The 19447-nt window shown below is 35.7% G+C and overlaps 1 protein-coding gene across 1 annotated transcript; it reads right to left on the bottom strand.

Moving 5' to 3' along the window:
* Window positions 1-10184: 10184 nt before the first annotated feature.
* On the bottom strand, window positions 10185-14394 carry LOC131045810 (GDSL esterase/lipase At5g03590). The gene is made up of 7 exons (XM_057979468.2): window positions 14280-14394; window positions 14002-14185; window positions 12944-13627; window positions 12666-12848; window positions 11415-11704; window positions 10779-11070; window positions 10185-10665 (listed from the first exon to the last, which is right to left on the bottom strand). Exons 3-7 carry the CDS (start codon window positions 13002-13004, stop codon window positions 10376-10378), a joined length of 1116 nt encoding a protein of 371 aa, XP_057835451.2. The 5' UTR covers window positions 13005-13627; window positions 14002-14185; window positions 14280-14394; the 3' UTR covers window positions 10185-10375.
* Window positions 14395-19447: the final 5053 nt, after the last annotated feature.

Genomic DNA, 19447 nt, shown 5'->3' with positions numbered 1-19447 from the left:
GAGAGGGAGAGAGGGGGAGGAGAGGGAGGCAATGGGAGAGAGATACACCTAAGAGAGGAGGGAAGTGAGATAGAGAGATAGAGATTGAGAGGGAGAGACAAGAGATAAATGAGAGAGAGAGAGGGGGGGGGATATAGAGAGATCTAAGAGGTGGATAGAGGGATTGGGAGAGAAAGAGAGACCTAAGAGGTGAAGGGAGGAAAGGTGAGAGAGAGATAGAGAGAGTCTAAGTGAGAGGGAGGAAGGGGTGGAAGGATATTACAAGAGACTAGAGAGAGAGAGGTGCGAAGAGAGGGAGAGAGTGAGAGAGTGAGAAAGAGAGGTAATGAGAAAGGGAGAGAGGGAGGGAGAGGGGAGAGGGAGAGAATGAGAGAGAGACACCTGAGAGAAGGAGAGAGTGAGATAGAGAGAAAGATGATGAGAGGGAGAGACTTCAGAGATAAAGAATGAGAGAGAGAGAGAGAGAGAGAGAGAGAGAGAGAGAGAGAGAGAGAGAGAGGGGGAGGTGGGGAGGTAGGGAGAGAGTGGGAAAGAGATACACTTGACAGAGGAGGAGAGTGAGATAGAGAGATAGAGATAGATAGGGAGAGAGACTTAAGAGAGAAAGAATGAGAGAGAGAGAGAGAGAGAGAGAGAGAGAGAGAGAGAGAGAGAGAGAGAGAGAGGGAAAGAAATACTTGACAAAGGAAGAGAAAGGGAGGGGGAGGGAGAGGGAGAGAATGAGAGAGAGACACTTAAGAGAGGGGGAGAGAGTGAGAGATAGAGATATTTGAGAGAGGGAGAGAAAGAGAGGGATATATGAAAAAGAGAAAGAGGGTGAGGGAGATGAGAAAGAGACAGAGATACCTGAGAGAGGGAAGAAAGTAGAGAGGGAGATGCCTAAGAGACAAAAAGGTAGGGGTTAAGGAAGAGAGGGGGAATGTAGGGAAGAGATGAGAGACATAATGCTGATATGAGCATGCTGATTATTGAAATTTGACTAAGTCTGAAATTTATAAGTGTAGCGTCCTAAAATTGCGACACTTGCAATTTCGATTGCATTTGGGTCTTCACGATGGCGGTGCAACGTTGAACCTGAATGGAGACCCTGAAACCTACTTGTGACATCAAAAATTGCATATTTATGCACCTTGGCCTGATCCTTCCTTGCACCCTGCTGTCCCGGGAGGTGGGACCATGGCGCCCAGCGCCCTGGTCCCTGGCTCTATTTTGGGCCTGGTTTCTTGTTGGGCATCGGGTCTTTAAGTTTGCAATTCGGAAAATGATGCTTCTAGGTCGGCCTAAGGTCGGAAAAATCAGTCTCTCAACCCTAATTGACAAGTATATAAACTAATTTTCCTCTCCTAGAAAGGGAGGAAGAAAATAAGCAAGGGCAAGACGTGGAAGTGATATTCAAACATTCAAACATTCAAGCATTCAAGCATTCCTTCAAGCAATTGAGTATTCTAAGTCTCCATTCAAGGCTAGGTGTTGCATTCAAAGACAAGGATTCAACCATTGAAGAGGAGATCACCTACAACATACAACATACAACATCATTACACCTTCGCATGTAAGAATACAAACATTCTTACAACAAGGTATCAGTACTTGTTTACATTACGAACATTTACATTTACAGCATTCTCATTTCTTGGTTAATTCCAAAACCGGGGTTTGACCTAAAGGCAAACCCCTAATCCCTAACCCCCCAATCATCGTCTCTTTTCTGTGTGTAGGTTGTAGGTACGCAACTGTAATTGAAGATCTGGAATCCTTGTGCAGAGACAAACAGATCCCCCTTCATTTCGCGGATTTTTCGGAGGACCGTGTGCACTCCGGGCGCCATCGTCCCGTCAACTTTCGCTCAAATTTGCAGGACAACATCGTCTCAACATTTTACTGCTAATTCCAGGTCCGTAGCTTCATCCTGTGTCCCCATCTCTGTTTATAAGCGAATCTTTCCTACTTTACATGCATTCCTAGTTTAATCATTCTATCTACATTCTTTACAAAAGAGGGTATCCTTGATGTCTTAACCCTTGAAACTCATTTAGAATCCAGTCTTGCATTGTGTGGGATTGGATCTTGTGAGTTTCAACCCCTTTTTTGAATGTAAAGTCTCTCCTAAGTGAAAACTGTCAACCCTAGTGACCTCCCTTCTCTCTCCTTGGAGTGGGGGAACTAGGGTTCGATTTTCCGCTTTACATTTTGGTGAACCCGACGTGAACATCCTAATTCTGATTATTCATGGTTAGATCTGAAATTTTTTTTTTGCTTCCTTAATTACATTTCCATGTTTGATCTTTTGCAAATTTTAGAGGTTAATTGCATAAAAACCCTAAAATTTTCTTTTTAGTAATTGAGCTTGTGAAATGTTTAATTGTTAATGCTTGTTTTAGATCTACCCTTCTATTACAAATTGTCAATTCATATTTGTGCTTTAATTCTGGAAATTAAGTGGTTAAGTGTCAAAACCCTAATTTTTAAAACCCTCTTGATTCAACCTTTGACTGATAATTTCACTGATCAAAACACCTCCAAATCGGCTGTAACTTTGGATTCCGCAACAAAATCACAATATCTCTCATCCCTGAAAATTTTGAAAAAAGTTGCAAGGACCGTGTGCACCCCGAGCGCCATTGTCCCCGACATTTTTTCTGAAATTTCGGGAGCCAGATCTTACTGTATTTTTCTGCTAAAATCCAGAATCTTGGCTGATTTTATCAATTCTAACGCTTTCAAAATTAAAGTCAAAGTTGGTCTAGTGATTGCTTGGATTAGGGCTTATAATCATTCAAAAATTGCTGAAATTGAAATTCATATCAAAATTGTGTTTCTTACTGTCCTAAATCTGAAAAGTGTGTTGGCATTCATTCGAAATTTCAGTACTTTATTCAAATTTTTGCAGTTTGTGACTTTTGAAATTAAGTATTTAATTGCAGCAACTTTGATTTCCGCTTTCAAAATTTGAATTTTGCATGAAATCGAGTCAACTTTTAAATTTCAAAGCTTGCATTGCTTTCAGTATTCCCTCTAAAATTATAAAATTCAAAATTTCAGTTTCCCTCTCTTTTTTTCAAAATTCAAATTCTGCATTTTTCAACAATCTTGGTAGGGTTCAATTTTGAGATTGCAACTTTAATTTGGCCTATCTACAGATCGTAAAATCACTCAATTTTTTCAGATTAACTTTAAAATCATCATAGCTTTCATCCCTGAAAATTTCAAAAAAAGTTGCAAGGACCGTGTGCACTCCGTTCGCTACGGTCCCTGACATTTTTCCCGAAATTTCGGGAGATTGTCCTGATTGTATTTAACAGCTTAAATCTAGGAGATTGGCTGATTTTATTGAAAGTTGCTACCTCTAAAATTCAAAATCTTCTCTCTCTCTCTTTAGTGCATGAGTTTTACAACAATAAGCCCTACTTACACTATTCCCGTTAGACGAAGCCTTATAATTAAGTCTTTCCAAGGTTTAATTACTGAGGAGATGGAACCTAATTTGAATGGCCTTTTTAACGAGGACATGGGTAATTCCTATAATCCTCTTAATGATGAAGAAGCTCTCCATGAGGTTTCTGTAGAACAACTTTCGAAATTGGATAACCAATTTGATGATTTTCGACAATGGATGTCTCAAGAATACCCCGATAGTGAAGCTCTTTCATTAATTAAGGGTCTAAAATGTATGGTTCAAAGTGATAAGAATGGAATTGATATTTTGCGTAGTATTGCACACATTGTGGATTCGAATGTGATGCCTATGAAGAGTTGTGCCGAAACTTTAGGTTATACACAACCTCCTACTCAAGTTAATCATTCTATTCCTTTGACAACTCCTATTGCTAGTATATCTAGTTTTACATCAAACATAATGACTACTTCAATACAAGACATTCCACCTATGATCACCAGTCATGGGGGCAATCTCTCTTCTTCAATCAACCCTCTTCCTTCATTCAATCCTACTTCTTCATTCATTCCTTCAATGAGTGTTCCTATTTCATCCCCACAAATAAACACGACGCAAGGGGGCAATTCATTTAACCATTCCATTCCTCCTTGTAGTGCTCCTTCTTTCCAATCATCTCCTATGACTAACTATCATAGTGTCCCACCACCTTACTCTCAATCAATACCTTCTTTCAATAACATAATACCTCCATCACAATCTAACACGTCTAATATGAACTCTTCGACTGAAGCGACCATTAACAATCTTGCACAAACTGTCTCTTCTTTACAACAACAAATTGCCTCTATGAATCAATCTAAGTCCAGTGTGCCCACATTTGATGTTGCGAGCCCACTTTCTCTTGACATTGTTCGAGCTATCCCCCCTAAACATGTTGAAATCCCGCAATTGGAGCTTTATAATGGTAAAGGTGATCCTCTAACACATGTTAAGACCTTTCAAACAACATGTACCGATTTTGCTCATGACCAAAGGTTGCTTGCAAAACTGTTTACTAGAACATTAAGAGATAAATCCCTACAATGGTATTGCTCGTTGCCTTCCTATTCTATTACTTCTTTCCAACAACTTGCAAATGCTTTTATTCAACAATTTCAAAACAATATAAGTCCTAAAGTTACTTTGATTGATTTAATGCATTGTAAACAAGGTGTTAAAGAAAAAGTGACTGATTTCATTGGTAGATATAAGCATTTGTATGCTCAAATTTCTTTTCCAGTACCTGACAATGATATTCAAAGAATCTTTATTTCTAATTTACAAAAAGATATTAGAGAAAAACTTCTGTTTTCTGAGTTTACTTCTTTCCAACAGTTGTGCGCAACTCTTCACAATTATCAACTGACTGTGAGTCAAATGGAACAAGCAAATCCTATGGCTCCGAGTGATAAGGGTGATAGTAGTCAACAACCATTTGGGAAGTTTAAACCGAACAGAGAGTCCATTAAGTTCAATGAAAACATCATCAACAACAATGTGAATGCAGCATCAGGTGTGCCTCCTATTTCTAAGTTTTTCAAGAAAGAAAGAAAGTTTACTCCTTTGAATGAATCATTGCATAGTATTATGAATAAGTTATTGGAACAAAATGTGCTTACTCTCCCTCCTATAAGGCAAATAGATCCTGCAAAGATTAATTCACCCTATTTTGATAACAAATCTTTTTGTCAATTTCATCGTCAACCTGGGCATGATACCGAAAAATGTTTTGCTTTAAAGGGTAAAATTCAAGATTTGATTGATAATAATACTATCTCTGTTTCTGGTGTGAATGATAAAGGCAACACATCTGTAGCTCCTCCTAACCAAAATCTTAAGATTTTTACTGATCCATTACCTTCTCATACCTCTAATGTGATTGAGACTAATGATTCCTCTTTCTCACCTGATAGTCTTGTGTCTATGACTCCGAATGTGATTAACTTTGTGGAACAACAGAAAATCCCTAAAGAACCTTCCATCACATTTGATTCCAGTGAAACTATCAGGGCACCTGATGGTCCTTTATATATAGTTGCAAAAGTCAAGAATACACCTTGCCGTGGAGTGCTTATTGATCCTTCTTGTATGGTTAATGCCATTACTGAAGAATTTCTTTTTACTTTGCAATTGAATCAAGTGATCTATGACGAAACAAATGTGGTTGTGAAATTGTTTGATGCATTTTCTTCTCCTGCAATTGGTTCTATTACATTACCTATTGAGGTTCATAACAAATCCCTTGATGTGGACTTTGCTATTATTCCATCGTCCGAACAATTTCGTGTGAAGCTAGGCTATCCTTGGCTATCTTCCATGAAAGCTATTGCTTCTCCTATTCATAAGTGTTTGAAATTTCCCCATAATGGTGAAGTTGTTACTGTCAATCATAGTCTCTTTAAACCAGCTGAAAGAACTTCTAGCGTTCCTATTGATTATTTTTGGCCTAAACAATTCCAATCTCTTCCACCGCGAAGTGATCATCTTTTCAACTCTTATCAAAAGTGGAAAAAAGATATGATCCTATCTCTAAGTGAACCTAGAACACCCAAACTTGATATTCCTATTGTTCTTGAAAAGGAATTTCTTCCTTTGAAAGATAAAACTAATGTCTTTCCTCAAGAAGATTCCCAACCCATCCCTGTGGATGTGACTATGTCTATGTCTAATAAACTTCCTAAAGGTAGACCTATACCTCCTCGTCATGATGGACTTGGTCTCCTTCCTAAACCAAATATTCCTCCTTTATATGGAGCAGTTCCTCCTCCTCCCTCTTATGGAGAGAAGAGACCTTCCTCTTCTCCTATTATTCAACCTAAGAGACCACAACCTAAACACCCAAGTGATAAGGATGAGAACATTCCTCCTCCTCACTCTTCTCAACTTCCTACTAAGACTAGACGAAATCGTTCTGCACGTGAACGCCGACGAAAGCGTCGTCTTAGAGCTCAGGCAGCTGCTTCTCAAACTTTGCAATCCCCAAAAACACCTTCAGCCAGTATTATTCCATTTTCTCCTTAGCCGAAAATTGAGCCAAAATCTCCTAAACATAAGATGCATGATGGTCTTGATCCAGTGCGAGTTAAAGATCCTATTTTTATAAATCTTGATGATGATATAGATGAAAATGTTATTCATGATGAAAATGTTACTCCTCTTTCTTCTGATAGTGAATATGAATATGTTGATGTTGATAACCATTTATCTAACGAATTTTCTAAAGCACTTATCCTAGCTCCTAGACAAGAACAACGTGGCTTGGAACATGAACATAGCCCTTGTTTGGACCTTGTGATAGCTCCATCTGCTGTGTTGGATGTTCCTCCTCTAGCATGTTTCTTGCCTTCCCGAAATATTGATCAGCAAGATCGGGGGGTAGATGACGTGCTGGACTAGTTTCATTAGCATAGCAGACTCTCTCCTCCTCTCTTGATCTCTTTTGTTACTTCTTCTATGTGTTACTCTCATTCTTCTATTTGTTGTCCTTAGTGTTGTCTACTTGAGGACGATGCAAAGCATTGAGATCTCTTTTGGTCTCTCTCATGTTGACTCAAAAGACACATGTGTTCCCTTCTTCTAGGTGACCTTCCTTGATTGGGGAATGAAGAACAATTATGCATACATACATATGATATACATGAATTATCATACAGCATACTGACCCTGAGGAAAGCGAAGTCACCTTGTGCTTTGTGTTTTGTGTCTATTATCCTTGGGCTTATCTCACACTTGGGGGCTAAATCCTTGTGATAACGTGCTCCTTTCCCTTCTCATTTCTTATATGTATCACTACCTTAAAGCAATCACCCTCGATGAGGTGTGTGCGATCGCTTTAACGTAGGGGGGCATACACCCCGTTCATATCTCTTCAAGATACTTGAAAATTTCTTGGCGAACTTAGCTTTGCCTTGAAAATTTTTGGTATTTTTCTTGCATGACTCATAGTGAGGGAACCTTACTACTGACAGTCATGATTCTCCCTCGTAATCTTCCCTTTTACTTTGTCAATCGAAGTCGTAAGATCCTTAGTCCACTGGGGGCTTGGTGTATCTTGCCTCCTTGACGTGGTGAAAGTCTTTCAATGTTGTTTCCTTGTACTTTACTGGAAGTATGGGCGTACGCTTATACTCCCGCTAAAGTGGGGGCTAAATGTAGTGTCCTAAAATTGCGACACTTGCAATTTCGACTGCATTTGGGTCTTCACGATGGTGGCGCAACGTTGAACCTGAATGGAGACCCCGAAACCTGCTTGTGACATCAAAAACTGCATATTTCTGCACCTTGGCCTGATCCTTCCTTGCACCCTGCTGTCCCGGGAGGTGGGACCATGGCGCCCAGCGCCCTAGTCCTTGGCCCTATTTTGGGCCCGGTTTCTTGTTGGGCATCGGGTCTTTAAGTTTGCAATTCAGAAAATGATGCTTCTAGGTCGGCCTAAGGTCGGAAAAATCAGTCTCTCAACCCTAATTGACAAGTATATAAACTACTTTTCCTCTTCTAGAAAGGGAGGAAGAAAATAAGCAAGGGCAAGACGCAGAAGCGATATTCAAACATTCAAACATTCAAGCATTCAAGCATTCCTTCAAGCAATTGAGTATTCTAAGTCTCCATTCAAGGCTAGGTGTTGCATTCAAAGACAAGGATTCAACCATTGAAGAGGAGATCACCTACAACATACAACATACAACATCATTACACCTTCGCATGTAAGAATACAAACATTCTTACAACAAGGTATCAGTACTTGTTTACATTACGAACATTTACATTTACAACATTCTCATTTCTTGGTTAATTCCAAAACCGGGGTTTGACCTAAAGGCAAACCCCTAATCCCTAACCCCCCAATCGTCCTCTCTTTTCTGTGTGTAGGTTGCAGGTACGCGGTTGTAATTGAAGATCTGGAATCCTTGTGCAGAGATGAACAAATCCCCCTTCGTTTCGTGGATTTTTCGGAGGACTGTGTGCACTCCGAGCACCATCGTCCCATCAACTTTCGCTCAAATTTGCAGGACAATATCGTCTCGACATTTTACTGCTAATTCCAGGTCCGTAGCTTCATCCTGTGTCCCCATCTCTGTTTATAAGCGAATCTTTCCTACTTTACATGCATTCCTAGTTCAATCATTCTATCTACATTCTTTACAAAAGAGGGTATCCTTGATGTCTTAACCCTTGAAACTCATTTAGAATCCAGTCTTGCATTGTGTGGGATTGGATCTTGTGAGTTTCAACCCCTTTTTTGAATGTAAAGTCTCTCCTAAGTGAAAACCGTCAACCCTAGTGACCTCCCTTCTCTCTCCTTGGAGTGGGGGAACAACTAGGATTCGATTTTCCACTTTACAATAAGAATACTCAAAAAACTAGAATCTTCATTATAACTCTTAGAGATCTGGAACCACTCTCAAACATCCTGACAGTATATACATAAAATATAACTTAAAGTATAAGAAAGATAAAAGACAAAGAGAAATGTCACTTATACTTAAATGTTATTTTTTATGTATATATCCTACTGAAAAATCTAATGGAATGCTAAGTGAATTGCATTTTATTGACAGACAAAACCACGTATGCGGTTTTAGTTTTTAAACAGTGTATGCGGTTAGTATGCTTTAAACTGCGTACGCGGTTAGTATGTTTTAAACCGCGCACACAGTTTAGCTTTGGTTAGGCTCGGCAAAACGAGCCTAAACGCGTACGGGAGGTTCTTTAAATTTGAAATACCTCATGCACGTTTTGGTGTTTTTCACGTTTTTTTTGGGTGTGTCCACTTTTCTGACCACCATCTGTGTGCACTTACCCAATCATAAACGGGCAATTAAATCAAAGTTGCACACATTATGTTTCTATCATCCCTACATTTATGCTTTCATTAAACTAGTTTATTAAATGGTTCAATATAGTGCACAATTAAGGGTGATTAGGCTCCATAAACTTAATTACATAAAATTAGCATGCATTAAGCATTTATTATCTTTAATTTGACATGTGATGTGACCAATGAAATTATTTGTTTAACCAAGTGTTCAATTGCAACAAGCCCTTTATATGAGTAAGGGAATTTGTTATTTTTTATAAATTAGTATGTTAAAACTGTATAATACCTCAATTGTTATCATTTAAGGAACTAGAGTTACATTAACTAAAACTTGATATAAAATTAAGGACATACAACCAGGTGAAATTCGAGCCACATCGTGATAAAGGAAATGAATAGCACTAGCTTTTGATCTCACTTTTAAACTTGAAGCACATGAAAGTGGCATAATTTTTTAATGCATTTTATATTTTTATTTAAATTTTAAATAAAAATATTAAGTTATATTTTAAAAAATGACACTTTTCTTTAATAATTAAAAAATTCAAAATATGACACCCTCTCAAGATATATTCTCTTTTCCATATCATCATATTTATTTGTTTAGTTAAAAAATAATATTTATTTAGATAAAAGGTGAGAAATCATCAATAATATGAAAATGGAAATATATAGTTAAGTGTGTTGTCTATGCTTCCACATTTTGAATACGTTTGCCAGAGCATTTCCAACTGTAACAGCTCACCACAATGGCCTTTCCTTGATGCCAGAGCTCCCATTTTGGTACAAGCGGGGAAATAAAAGCTGCCCCAGAGGGAAATAAAAGCTGCCCCAGACTGTCACCAAACACGTACCGAAAGCAACCGTACTGTGTGGGAGCAATGTTTGAACTTGAATCATGCTAACGGAAACGGAACAAATAGGAACGGATACTGGCAAAGGGAATGGGCCCACACCAGCCACACTAAGCGGTCAACGCTTAGTGTGTGATGTTTAAGGGTGGCCGTCAATAGATTAAAAGTCCAAAAACCAATACAATTTATAATTATTCAAGATGTTACAGGCAGAGATAATTAGGAACTAGCTCCCCCAACATAGGATTATTTTACAAGATTATCAGTCTAAATTGGTGAGATGTCGTAGGCATCAAAACCAATAGATTTCACCCACTCTGTCAAGCTAAGCGCACCTTCCACAAAGCTCAATTCCTTTCCTTCGTTGGTATTCCCATATGCATATAAGGACATGATTTCATGCCATCCTTTGTTGGTTGGATGCCTGTTATCCCAAAAGAAGCTATTATTTGGATCTTCACACATCTCAAACAGTGCATCTCCTCTATCATCCACTTGTGCGCACCCTGATACTCCTCCGTCAATGGCACAACATGGCTGGAACCAATCCTCAAAACCTAAATATCACCCACCAAAGGATTCAGACCATGATTCATTTAAGAAAGAATCAAACAAAACAATAATTAAAATTTAGCATATTAACTCTAAAGGAATAGAGCATATAAAATACCATAATCTAGAGCATTGGAAAAGATGTGTTTGTTTGCAGAAGACAAATCTGGAATTATAATACTGGAGCCTTTCAGATCAAATCTTAATTTTGTCACACTTTCAGTCAATAACATGCTATGATGTTGAAGGAAATCCTCATATGAAGATTCACATGATATTCTGTTAACTTCTGGCATGCATCCCAAAGCTGCCACATTACTCACCACAAAATTTCTAAATCCACATTCATATAACTGCTTGACAACATCCACCATGCCGCTTACAACAGTTGACACCAAACTCACCAGTCCCTATGACACAAAAGCATATAATATTTAAATATTATAGACATTAGATTTTCGCAGTTTTGAATTTCGAAATTTGATTGTGTATCTTTTTTATCAATATTTCAAATCATATTTTATGATTCATCATCAAGATGAAAACAAGAGAAACCCAAAAAAATTATGGTTCTCTTGTTCTTTGTTATGATAATGAATAATAGAATATGATTTGAGAAAAAGAGAATACACAGTTAAATTCAAAAGTTCAAATCACAACCCAAATAGTAATCAGTTTACTTAGATCTTGATACAGGTCTTCAAGAGACAATATCACAAGTTGAAACATTTAAGGAAAAAGGATTGTAGTGTACCATAATATTTATTCCATTGCTATCTATATAAGAGAGGTAGTCGTTGCCTGCATTGGAGATAAGCACTACTGATCGACCCAATTCCTCTGAACCAAGTACACCTGTTTCACTCATGAGCTTCTTGAACTGCTTCACCTGATCAGAAATAGTTATGTAGCCATGGTCTTCCAATATTCCACTCCCTCCGAAGGCAAAGTTTACCCCTTGAACAATATTCTTTGGGATCTCTTCACACTGGCGAGTTCTCAACATCTCGTAAGCTATTGGAGTGGGTAGTCCTAAGATCTCACCTGTGCACATTAGTCCGGGGCAAAATATTTTAGTTTTAATCAGTTTGAGCAGAACTTTCATTGTTTAGATTAGCCATTCCTGCAACGACTTTCATGCACCAGGTTTCAAAACTTCTAAAAATACTACAAGATTTGGAGAAGATAAATCGCTATACCAAACACATAATTCCAGTTATTGTGACTAATTCTAAGAGGTACAATTTTTAAAAATATCAAACATATAAATTAAAATGATATTTAAATTTAAATAATATATTCTAATTTTTTATTTGTTGATATAAAATTAAACTATAAGATAGGTCAATGTTTATTTTTATTTTTTTTTATAAAAATGACAAAGCCATTGAAAATCATATTAATAATAATAAAAGTATTAAAAAAAAACAAGTTTTAAGCATGAAATTCAATCCTGACATAACCAAGAGAATCAAAGTATAAAACCCTACCAAAAGTATAACCCCACCAAAAAAGACCCATATCTGACAGGGGTACTCAATCAAAAAGATCAACTACATCCAAGAGGCCATGTACAATCAAAAGCATAATTCAAAAACATATACTGGAACAGAAAAGGCCCCGCCAATTAACTAGATCTGAGGAACCAGTTGCTAGGCCCAATTACTTCAGGAGTATCACTAGAAGCAATGACCACCGCATCCTCATCATCTGAGGGAATAGACTGCAATGGCACCGCCACCCAAGGGTCTTCATTAATTAAGACCATTGTCTCTAACAGAGAATGGATGCCAGTGAACACATCCAATTGTTAGAATGGATGCCAGTGAACACATCCAATGCTACAGCCAGAATGCTAGGTGCAACAAAATTCAGCTTTTATAAGATGGTTCATATAAAATTAAACTATGAGGTGGGTCATAAGATTTCAGATGGACCATCTAAACAAATGAAAAACTTAGAACATATTTAAATTTGCCCAAAAATGATAATAATTTATGTTTACCCCAACGATCAGTTTGCACTTTCCCAGAGGAGTATCTCCCTGCAGGGTAACCAGGCCAGTTGAATCCATATGGCCTTCTCCAAGGTTCATTATCAGTTGCGTTGTAGGGATCATGGTTCCCTGTATCAGCATACGAGTCTCCAAACACAAACAATGCTTTCGCCTTCTCTGCATTTCCTTCACCTGCAAGTAAAAGCCCAATAAATGAAATTCACCTTAAAATGAAAGAGTGAGAGCAAAACTAATGAAACCCAAACAAAGATTGAAGGTGCACTCACAAGTAAAACATAGCAGAAGAACTGCTAAGGACGCAACGATTTTTAGGCCCATGTTTCCCATTGCGAGATTGATGTCTCCAAGCAGAGGCTCTCTTGACTTATATAAGAGGTCTCTTCAGAATGGGTTGCATCCAGGGCTACTTGGCAAATCGTATCAGTCACTGTGAACTGTTTATTGCCATGCTTTTTGCATTGAGTTGGCCAGTACAACATTAAGTAGCCAGTCTTACAACATTCACGTTCTTCATTAACTTGGCCATTTATTTGTTTTTGCTCAATCAAATGCAAATAAAAAATTGCAATTAAAGATGGTAGTACAAGGACTGTCAAAGAAAAATAAAAATGACTACTTAGCACTAATTACAGAAATACATGTAACAGTTCAACAAAGACAATTAAAGCAGCCATACAAGAGAAAGAGAGGTAACAGTTCAACAAAGACAACTATTGCAGTCATATAAGAGGTTACAAACAGCCAAAATTTACATTATAGACTGTACATGAACAACTTCAACATTTTCAAATGATCACGCAACAATAACAATGGCTAAATACATCTACTCAAATTGCAGTCCAACAAGAACAACAAATACATCATTTTGAGCAGAACTTTCATTGTTTAGATTAGCCATCCCTGCAACGGCTTTCAATTCATGCACTAGGTTTCAAAACTTCTAAAAATACCTGGCAAAAGAATACAAGATTTGGAGAACATATATCACTAAACCAAACACTTAAATTGCAGTTATTGAGATTAACTCTACAATTTAAAAAAAAAATCAAACAAACAAATTAAAATAATATTTAAATTTAAACAATATATTCTAATTTTTGATTTGTTAAGGTGGTTTATATGAAATTAAATGAGGTAGGTCATGTTTATTTCAGATGTACCATCTAAATAAATTGAAAGCTTTTCTAATCTATGATTTGTTAAGATGGTTCATATAAAATTAAACTATGAAATAGGTCATATGATTTCAGATGGACCATCTAAATAAATGAAAAACTTAAAACATACTTAAATTCGCCCAAAAATGATAATAATTTATGTTTACCCCCAACGATCTGTTTGCACTTTCCCAGAGGAGTATCTCCCTGCAGGATAAACAGGCCAGTTGAATCCATATAGCCTTCTCCAAGGTGCATTATCAGTTGCGTTGTAGGGATCATGGTTCCCTGTATCAGCATACGAGTCTCCAAACACAAATAATGCTTTCACCTTCTCTGCATTTCCCTCGCCTGCAAATAAAAGACCAATCAATGAAATTCACCTTAAAATGAAAGAGAGAGAGCAAAACTAATGAGACCCAACAAATATTGAAGGTCCACTCACAAGCAAAACATAGCAGAACAACTGCTAAGTACCCCACGATTATTAGGCCCATGTTTCCCATTGTGAGATTGATGTCTCTAAGCGGAGGCTCTCTTGACTTGTATAACAAGTCTCTTCGGAATGGGTTGCATCCAGGGCTACTTGGCAAATCGTATCATTCACTGTAAACTGTTTATTGCCCTGCATTTTGCATTAAGTTGGCCAGTACAATATTAAGTAGCCAGTCTTACAACATTCACGTTTTGCATTAACTTGGCCGTTTATTTGTTTTTACTGAATCAAATTTAAATAAAAAATTGTAATTAAAGAGGGTGTAATTAAAGGGCTGAAGCTATTCTAGCTCCAAAACAGATCTTTCGTACATCGTTAATTGCAAAATCGACAGTGTAAAACTAGTCACTCTGTATTGTCTTTTTGAAGCCAGAATAGACGCATCCCAATTAAAGAGGGTAGTAAAAAATTGCAATTAAAGAGGGTAGTAAAAGGACTGTGGAAGAAAAATCAATGACTACTCAGAACTAACTACATAAATATACGTAACAGTTTATCAGAGATAACTAATGCAGCTATACAAGAGGCCACAAATTACAGAAAGAGAGGTAACAGTCCAACAGAGACAACTATTGCAGCCGTACAAGAGCCTTAAAAACAGTCAAAATTTACATTTATACGCTGTAGATGAACAATTTCAACATTTTCAAGTGATCACACAGCAATGGCGAAACACATCTACTGAAATTGCAGTCCAACAAGATCAACAAATACAACAATGAGACAATATTGCACGTTAAGACATGATTAGGCCATGTCTTAAATAATCATGATGTTATTTGAAATAATTCACATTTATTTTTAGATCACAATGACTAGCAAGGAAGGGGAAATATGGGTCAAATTATATGTGCAAGCGATTTAGTCAATCTTCTCTTTGAACAAAGGTAATTAATGATGGATGTTATGAATTAAGTTTAGATCTTTATGATGTATGGAGATGGAATGAGGTAAGGATATATTATTTATCAGCTTTCATTCAAGCATATGTCAACTTCGACACTAGTTTATGCATAAAGAATAATATGATGAAAAAAAACACAGGTGCCATTTTCATCATTATAATATTAAACATAATAAAAAAAAAATATTTATCTTACATTTGTCTTTTGGATAAATGTATTTAAGATATCAATGTTAATTTATATATTGTATATAATACATAGTATTTATTTATTAGTATTATATTTTAAAAGTAAATCACTATGTTGAAGACCACTTACAATAAAAAAATAAAATCAATTCAACTATTTTGGGTTGAAACAATAAACCCATATCATTATATAGAAACATGAAACTACTAACCTAGATTTTTATTAATTTGATATCATTTTTCCTAACTCTTATTTGCTATCTATCATTTTTATTGTATATACACACCATTAGTAATAATGCTAAAATAAAATGAGTCTATCTTGCAAAAAATTATGTGTCTACCTCTATTTATCAATTTTTTTTTTCTTTATGAGCATACGTAACCAAGCTATACCCTTCATCAATAATAGTTCCATGACCTAGTTCCATGACCTACTTCATGAAATCTAAAACTTTTTATGCTTTCTTTCTTCTTTTGGTCTTTTTTTAGTAGACCTATTATAATGAATGATCTCCACTACTCATTAACTACCCCATTATTTACTAGTAATGGCTTATTCAATGGTGGAATACCTATTCCATATGTTGATTATAGTATAATGTCATCACAGGCTTCTAAGGAATTGGCTCTTATTTTAAGTATAAGCTTTGAATCTCATCAATGGTTTTATTGGATTAGAGATTTCTAACAATACCCAATAATTTCCAAACATCAACGAGTCAAACAAGTAAAGCAAGTGAAAATTCCATCTATGAGATAGAAAAAAATGCAATATAAAAGTTAAATGATTGAATAGAAGTGCAAGTAAAATTTACAATGTCGACATGCATATATAGGCAAGCAATTGGAGGTAGGAAAGTAGTAAACAACAAGTGACTAATATTCCAAATGTGGGACACTTGTGAGAACACTTGATAAGTTTCCGAGCAAGCGGTAAATGTACATGCAATAGGTGTCTTGCTAAGTAAGTACACATGTCTCAACTAATCAAGGTGAAACAAAACATTAGAATAGCTAATTAAACTTAAGGTTATGTATGAACACGTTACTAACTATAAAGGACATTAGATAACTAGTTTGACAATGACACCATTTACACTAACATTTGTGAGATTACTAGGCCTTAAGGATTTGGGGCCCACAACTTAGAGCACCAAAATATTAGTTAGACTAAAAGACTACATATTACTTTCTAAAGTGTAAAAATATCATTAGGATCATAAATTGTATTCTATTTGTAGATATGCTACAAAGTTTTGCAAGAGTACTAGGAAATTTAAATGTGTAATTAGGGTTTGATGTACCACTAAGAGGGTTAAGTCTACCATTATAATTATAGATGCATCTCTCATTCATGTAGATATGTCATTCAAGATCTAGGTGTGCCATTTTGGGGTACAAATGCACATTCCACTTTTTGGTGCACCACCAATAGCTAGAATTTATCTACCAATACTTACATGTGTGCCATTTTGAGGTGTAGGTGTTCCATTAAATAGAATGGATGTACCACTCAATCAAGATTTAGGGTTTTTTATCTTCTAGTTTTTGGATGCAACATGATAACTATGGATGTGTCATTTGGTTCTTTGGATGCACCATTTGATAATGTTGACGTGCTAAACTAGAAATGATATTAAATATATGATAAAATTACATAAAACCTTCAAATATTACTAATAGTATCATGGATTATTTTGGGATAGTTTCCCACCAAGAATGCTAAAATGTGAGCACCAACATTTATACCAAGTACAAGAAATAATAGAAACTATAAATCTTATAAGTTATATAAAACAATACGCTTTGTATTCGATCTAAATAAAAAAAATATAATCAAGATCTCATAATCATGAACCTTTGAACACCATAGGTGATTTCTTCAAGTGATTGTTGATTGTTGGAGTAGAGTGTAGGTGCCCAATATTGCAACATTACTTTGTGCATCTAAATCTTCCTACGTGCATCCAATTTTTTTTGGAATGGTTTGGGGATTTGTTTTATTTATATAGATTTGATAGGGAAAAATGAATGGTTAAAATTGTTTTAAGATGGATGGATAGGATTTCTTGAGAGAATATTTCACTCATGCTAGTAAATGGTAATCCATCTTTTCATCCTTCACCATGCTTTCCCCCATAGGGTCCATCATTTTGTTCTTCACCTCACTATCATTGTGATACTCAATTATTTTAAACCCCACCCTTATTTAAATTTTAATTCGGGGGGGGGGAAAAATTTCTAAATGCTAGTGGTTGGAAGATAGAGGGCTAGGATTAACTTGATCAGATGGATGGTTCACGTGGACTTCACTAGCTAGGCAATATTATATCACGTGCATTCATATTGGGGGTTTAATATCCAAAAAATGAGGGTACAATATGTTTTCTATCGGTGAAAATAGGGGGGGTTTTAATTTGGGCTATGAAAAAAGCAATATTTGGTTAAAATAGGGGGTTTTTAATTCAACCTGTGTATTGGGAGGGGATGACAAAAAATGAGTTTAGGGCAATATTTTTTGAAAATATATATCATGAACACACGTGCTATAACCCAGGTTCACTAAGTGAAGCCCCCGTGGGATGGTTTCGATTTAATGTTATTTTTTCTTTGGAAATTAGTGACTTGTATTTATTTTAATTTTAAATTATGGATGTGATATGATTATCTCATTAGTGGGGGATTATAATGGGATTTGGGGATTTAGGGATTTAGGCTAATTAATTGAATAGTTATATTATTTAATCAAGTAGGGGAAATAGATTTAGGTTTATATTTTAATTAAATAAATTGATATATTTGATTAATTATAGAATAACATGATAATGTTAGAGGCTAACTCTCAATTAATTAAACAAATGTAATATATCTAAATAATTAGTGCTGAGATGATAAGAATGTGGTTATGAATAGGATGTTAAGTGCAGTGTCAAAAGTGGAGATGTTAGGTGTGTCATTAATATATGGTTAATTTTACTTGTGTACAATAGGATTTATTTTCCTTCAACATTCTAGCTAATGGGATGATGATTTTATTAGATCCTATTATAAATTTCTTGTGAAATCAAGTGAGACCTAACAATACCCAAATATTTTTTATTCTTTTTGATTAATAAAAAACTTCATATATTAATTTTTAATGATTGACCTTGATGCATTTTAATGATACAATATACCTTATATATTTTCTCATTTTTTGGATAAAATAAAACTTACAATGATTAACACATAATTGGATTGCAAAAAAAGGTTGGAGGACTTGATTAAGGTGAAGGAGGCACTCTTGCCATTTCCTTCTATTAATGGGTATGCCATCAAAAAATGGGTAAAGATGAATTTCTTAAAAATTGTTGAAAAAATTGGTTCGTAAAGCTTTCAAATGTCAAAGAGCATTAGTATGGCTTAAAAACATTAGCAAAAAATCCTAGTGGTCTAGATTAGCTCAAAATTTGGTGCTTGAAATATCCTCTTATATAGGTGGATTGGTTGATAGTTAGACCATAAATATAGTCTAGAAACTTAGAAGCAAGAACCATGAAATTCATTGAATATCTCATCAATAAGAAGAATTGAGAACTTATTGTTTATTATGATTTCATTTAATTTTGAAAGTTTTACACACAAGATCCATGAAAAATCCCTTTCTAAAACAAAAATTATTAGGGAAGAGTATGGACTAAATATAGGCTAAATTTTTAGGTAATGACCCCTACCTACAATAATTATTGCATGTTACTATTTAAAAAAAAAGTAATATGATCAAATATTTGGTGGCACAAAATAAAAAATCAAGTGGAATTCGTAATAATGTTAGTGCTAAGTGGTATTCCCAATCAATTCACACACTCTAATTCTTTTTTGGCTATAAGTACATGCACCTTACATGGTTAATTTTAAGACATCAAATTGGTAATATACACAACACAAAGTTTGAGTTCTAGAATCCATGCCCATAAGGTCTCTAAATTTGATTAGTTCTTCTCCAAATATAATGAACTCTAATTAAAATTGTAGGAGAAAC

This window comes from Cryptomeria japonica, chromosome 5 (assembly GCF_030272615.1).
Source record: "Cryptomeria japonica chromosome 5, Sugi_1.0, whole genome shotgun sequence".
In the NCBI taxonomy this organism is placed as follows: Eukaryota; Viridiplantae; Streptophyta; class Pinopsida; order Cupressales; family Cupressaceae; genus Cryptomeria; species Cryptomeria japonica.
This window is presented reverse-complemented; position numbering and strand designations above follow the sequence as displayed.

Excerpts from the sequence above, each read along its gene's own strand:
- LOC131045810 (XM_057979468.2), bottom strand. The coding sequence starts at position 13,004 with ATGGGAAACATGGGCCTAAAAATCGTTGCGTCCTTAGCAGTTCTTCTG. Across the intron at positions 12,849-12,943 it reads TCTTCTGCTATGTTTTACTT|GTGAAGGAAATGCAGAGAAG; the intron begins GTGAGTGCACCT and ends TTTTACTTGCAG. Across the intron at positions 11,705-12,665 it reads AGTGCAAACTGATCGTTGGG|GTGAGATCTTAGGACTACCC; the intron begins GTAAACATAAAT and ends TAATGTGCACAG.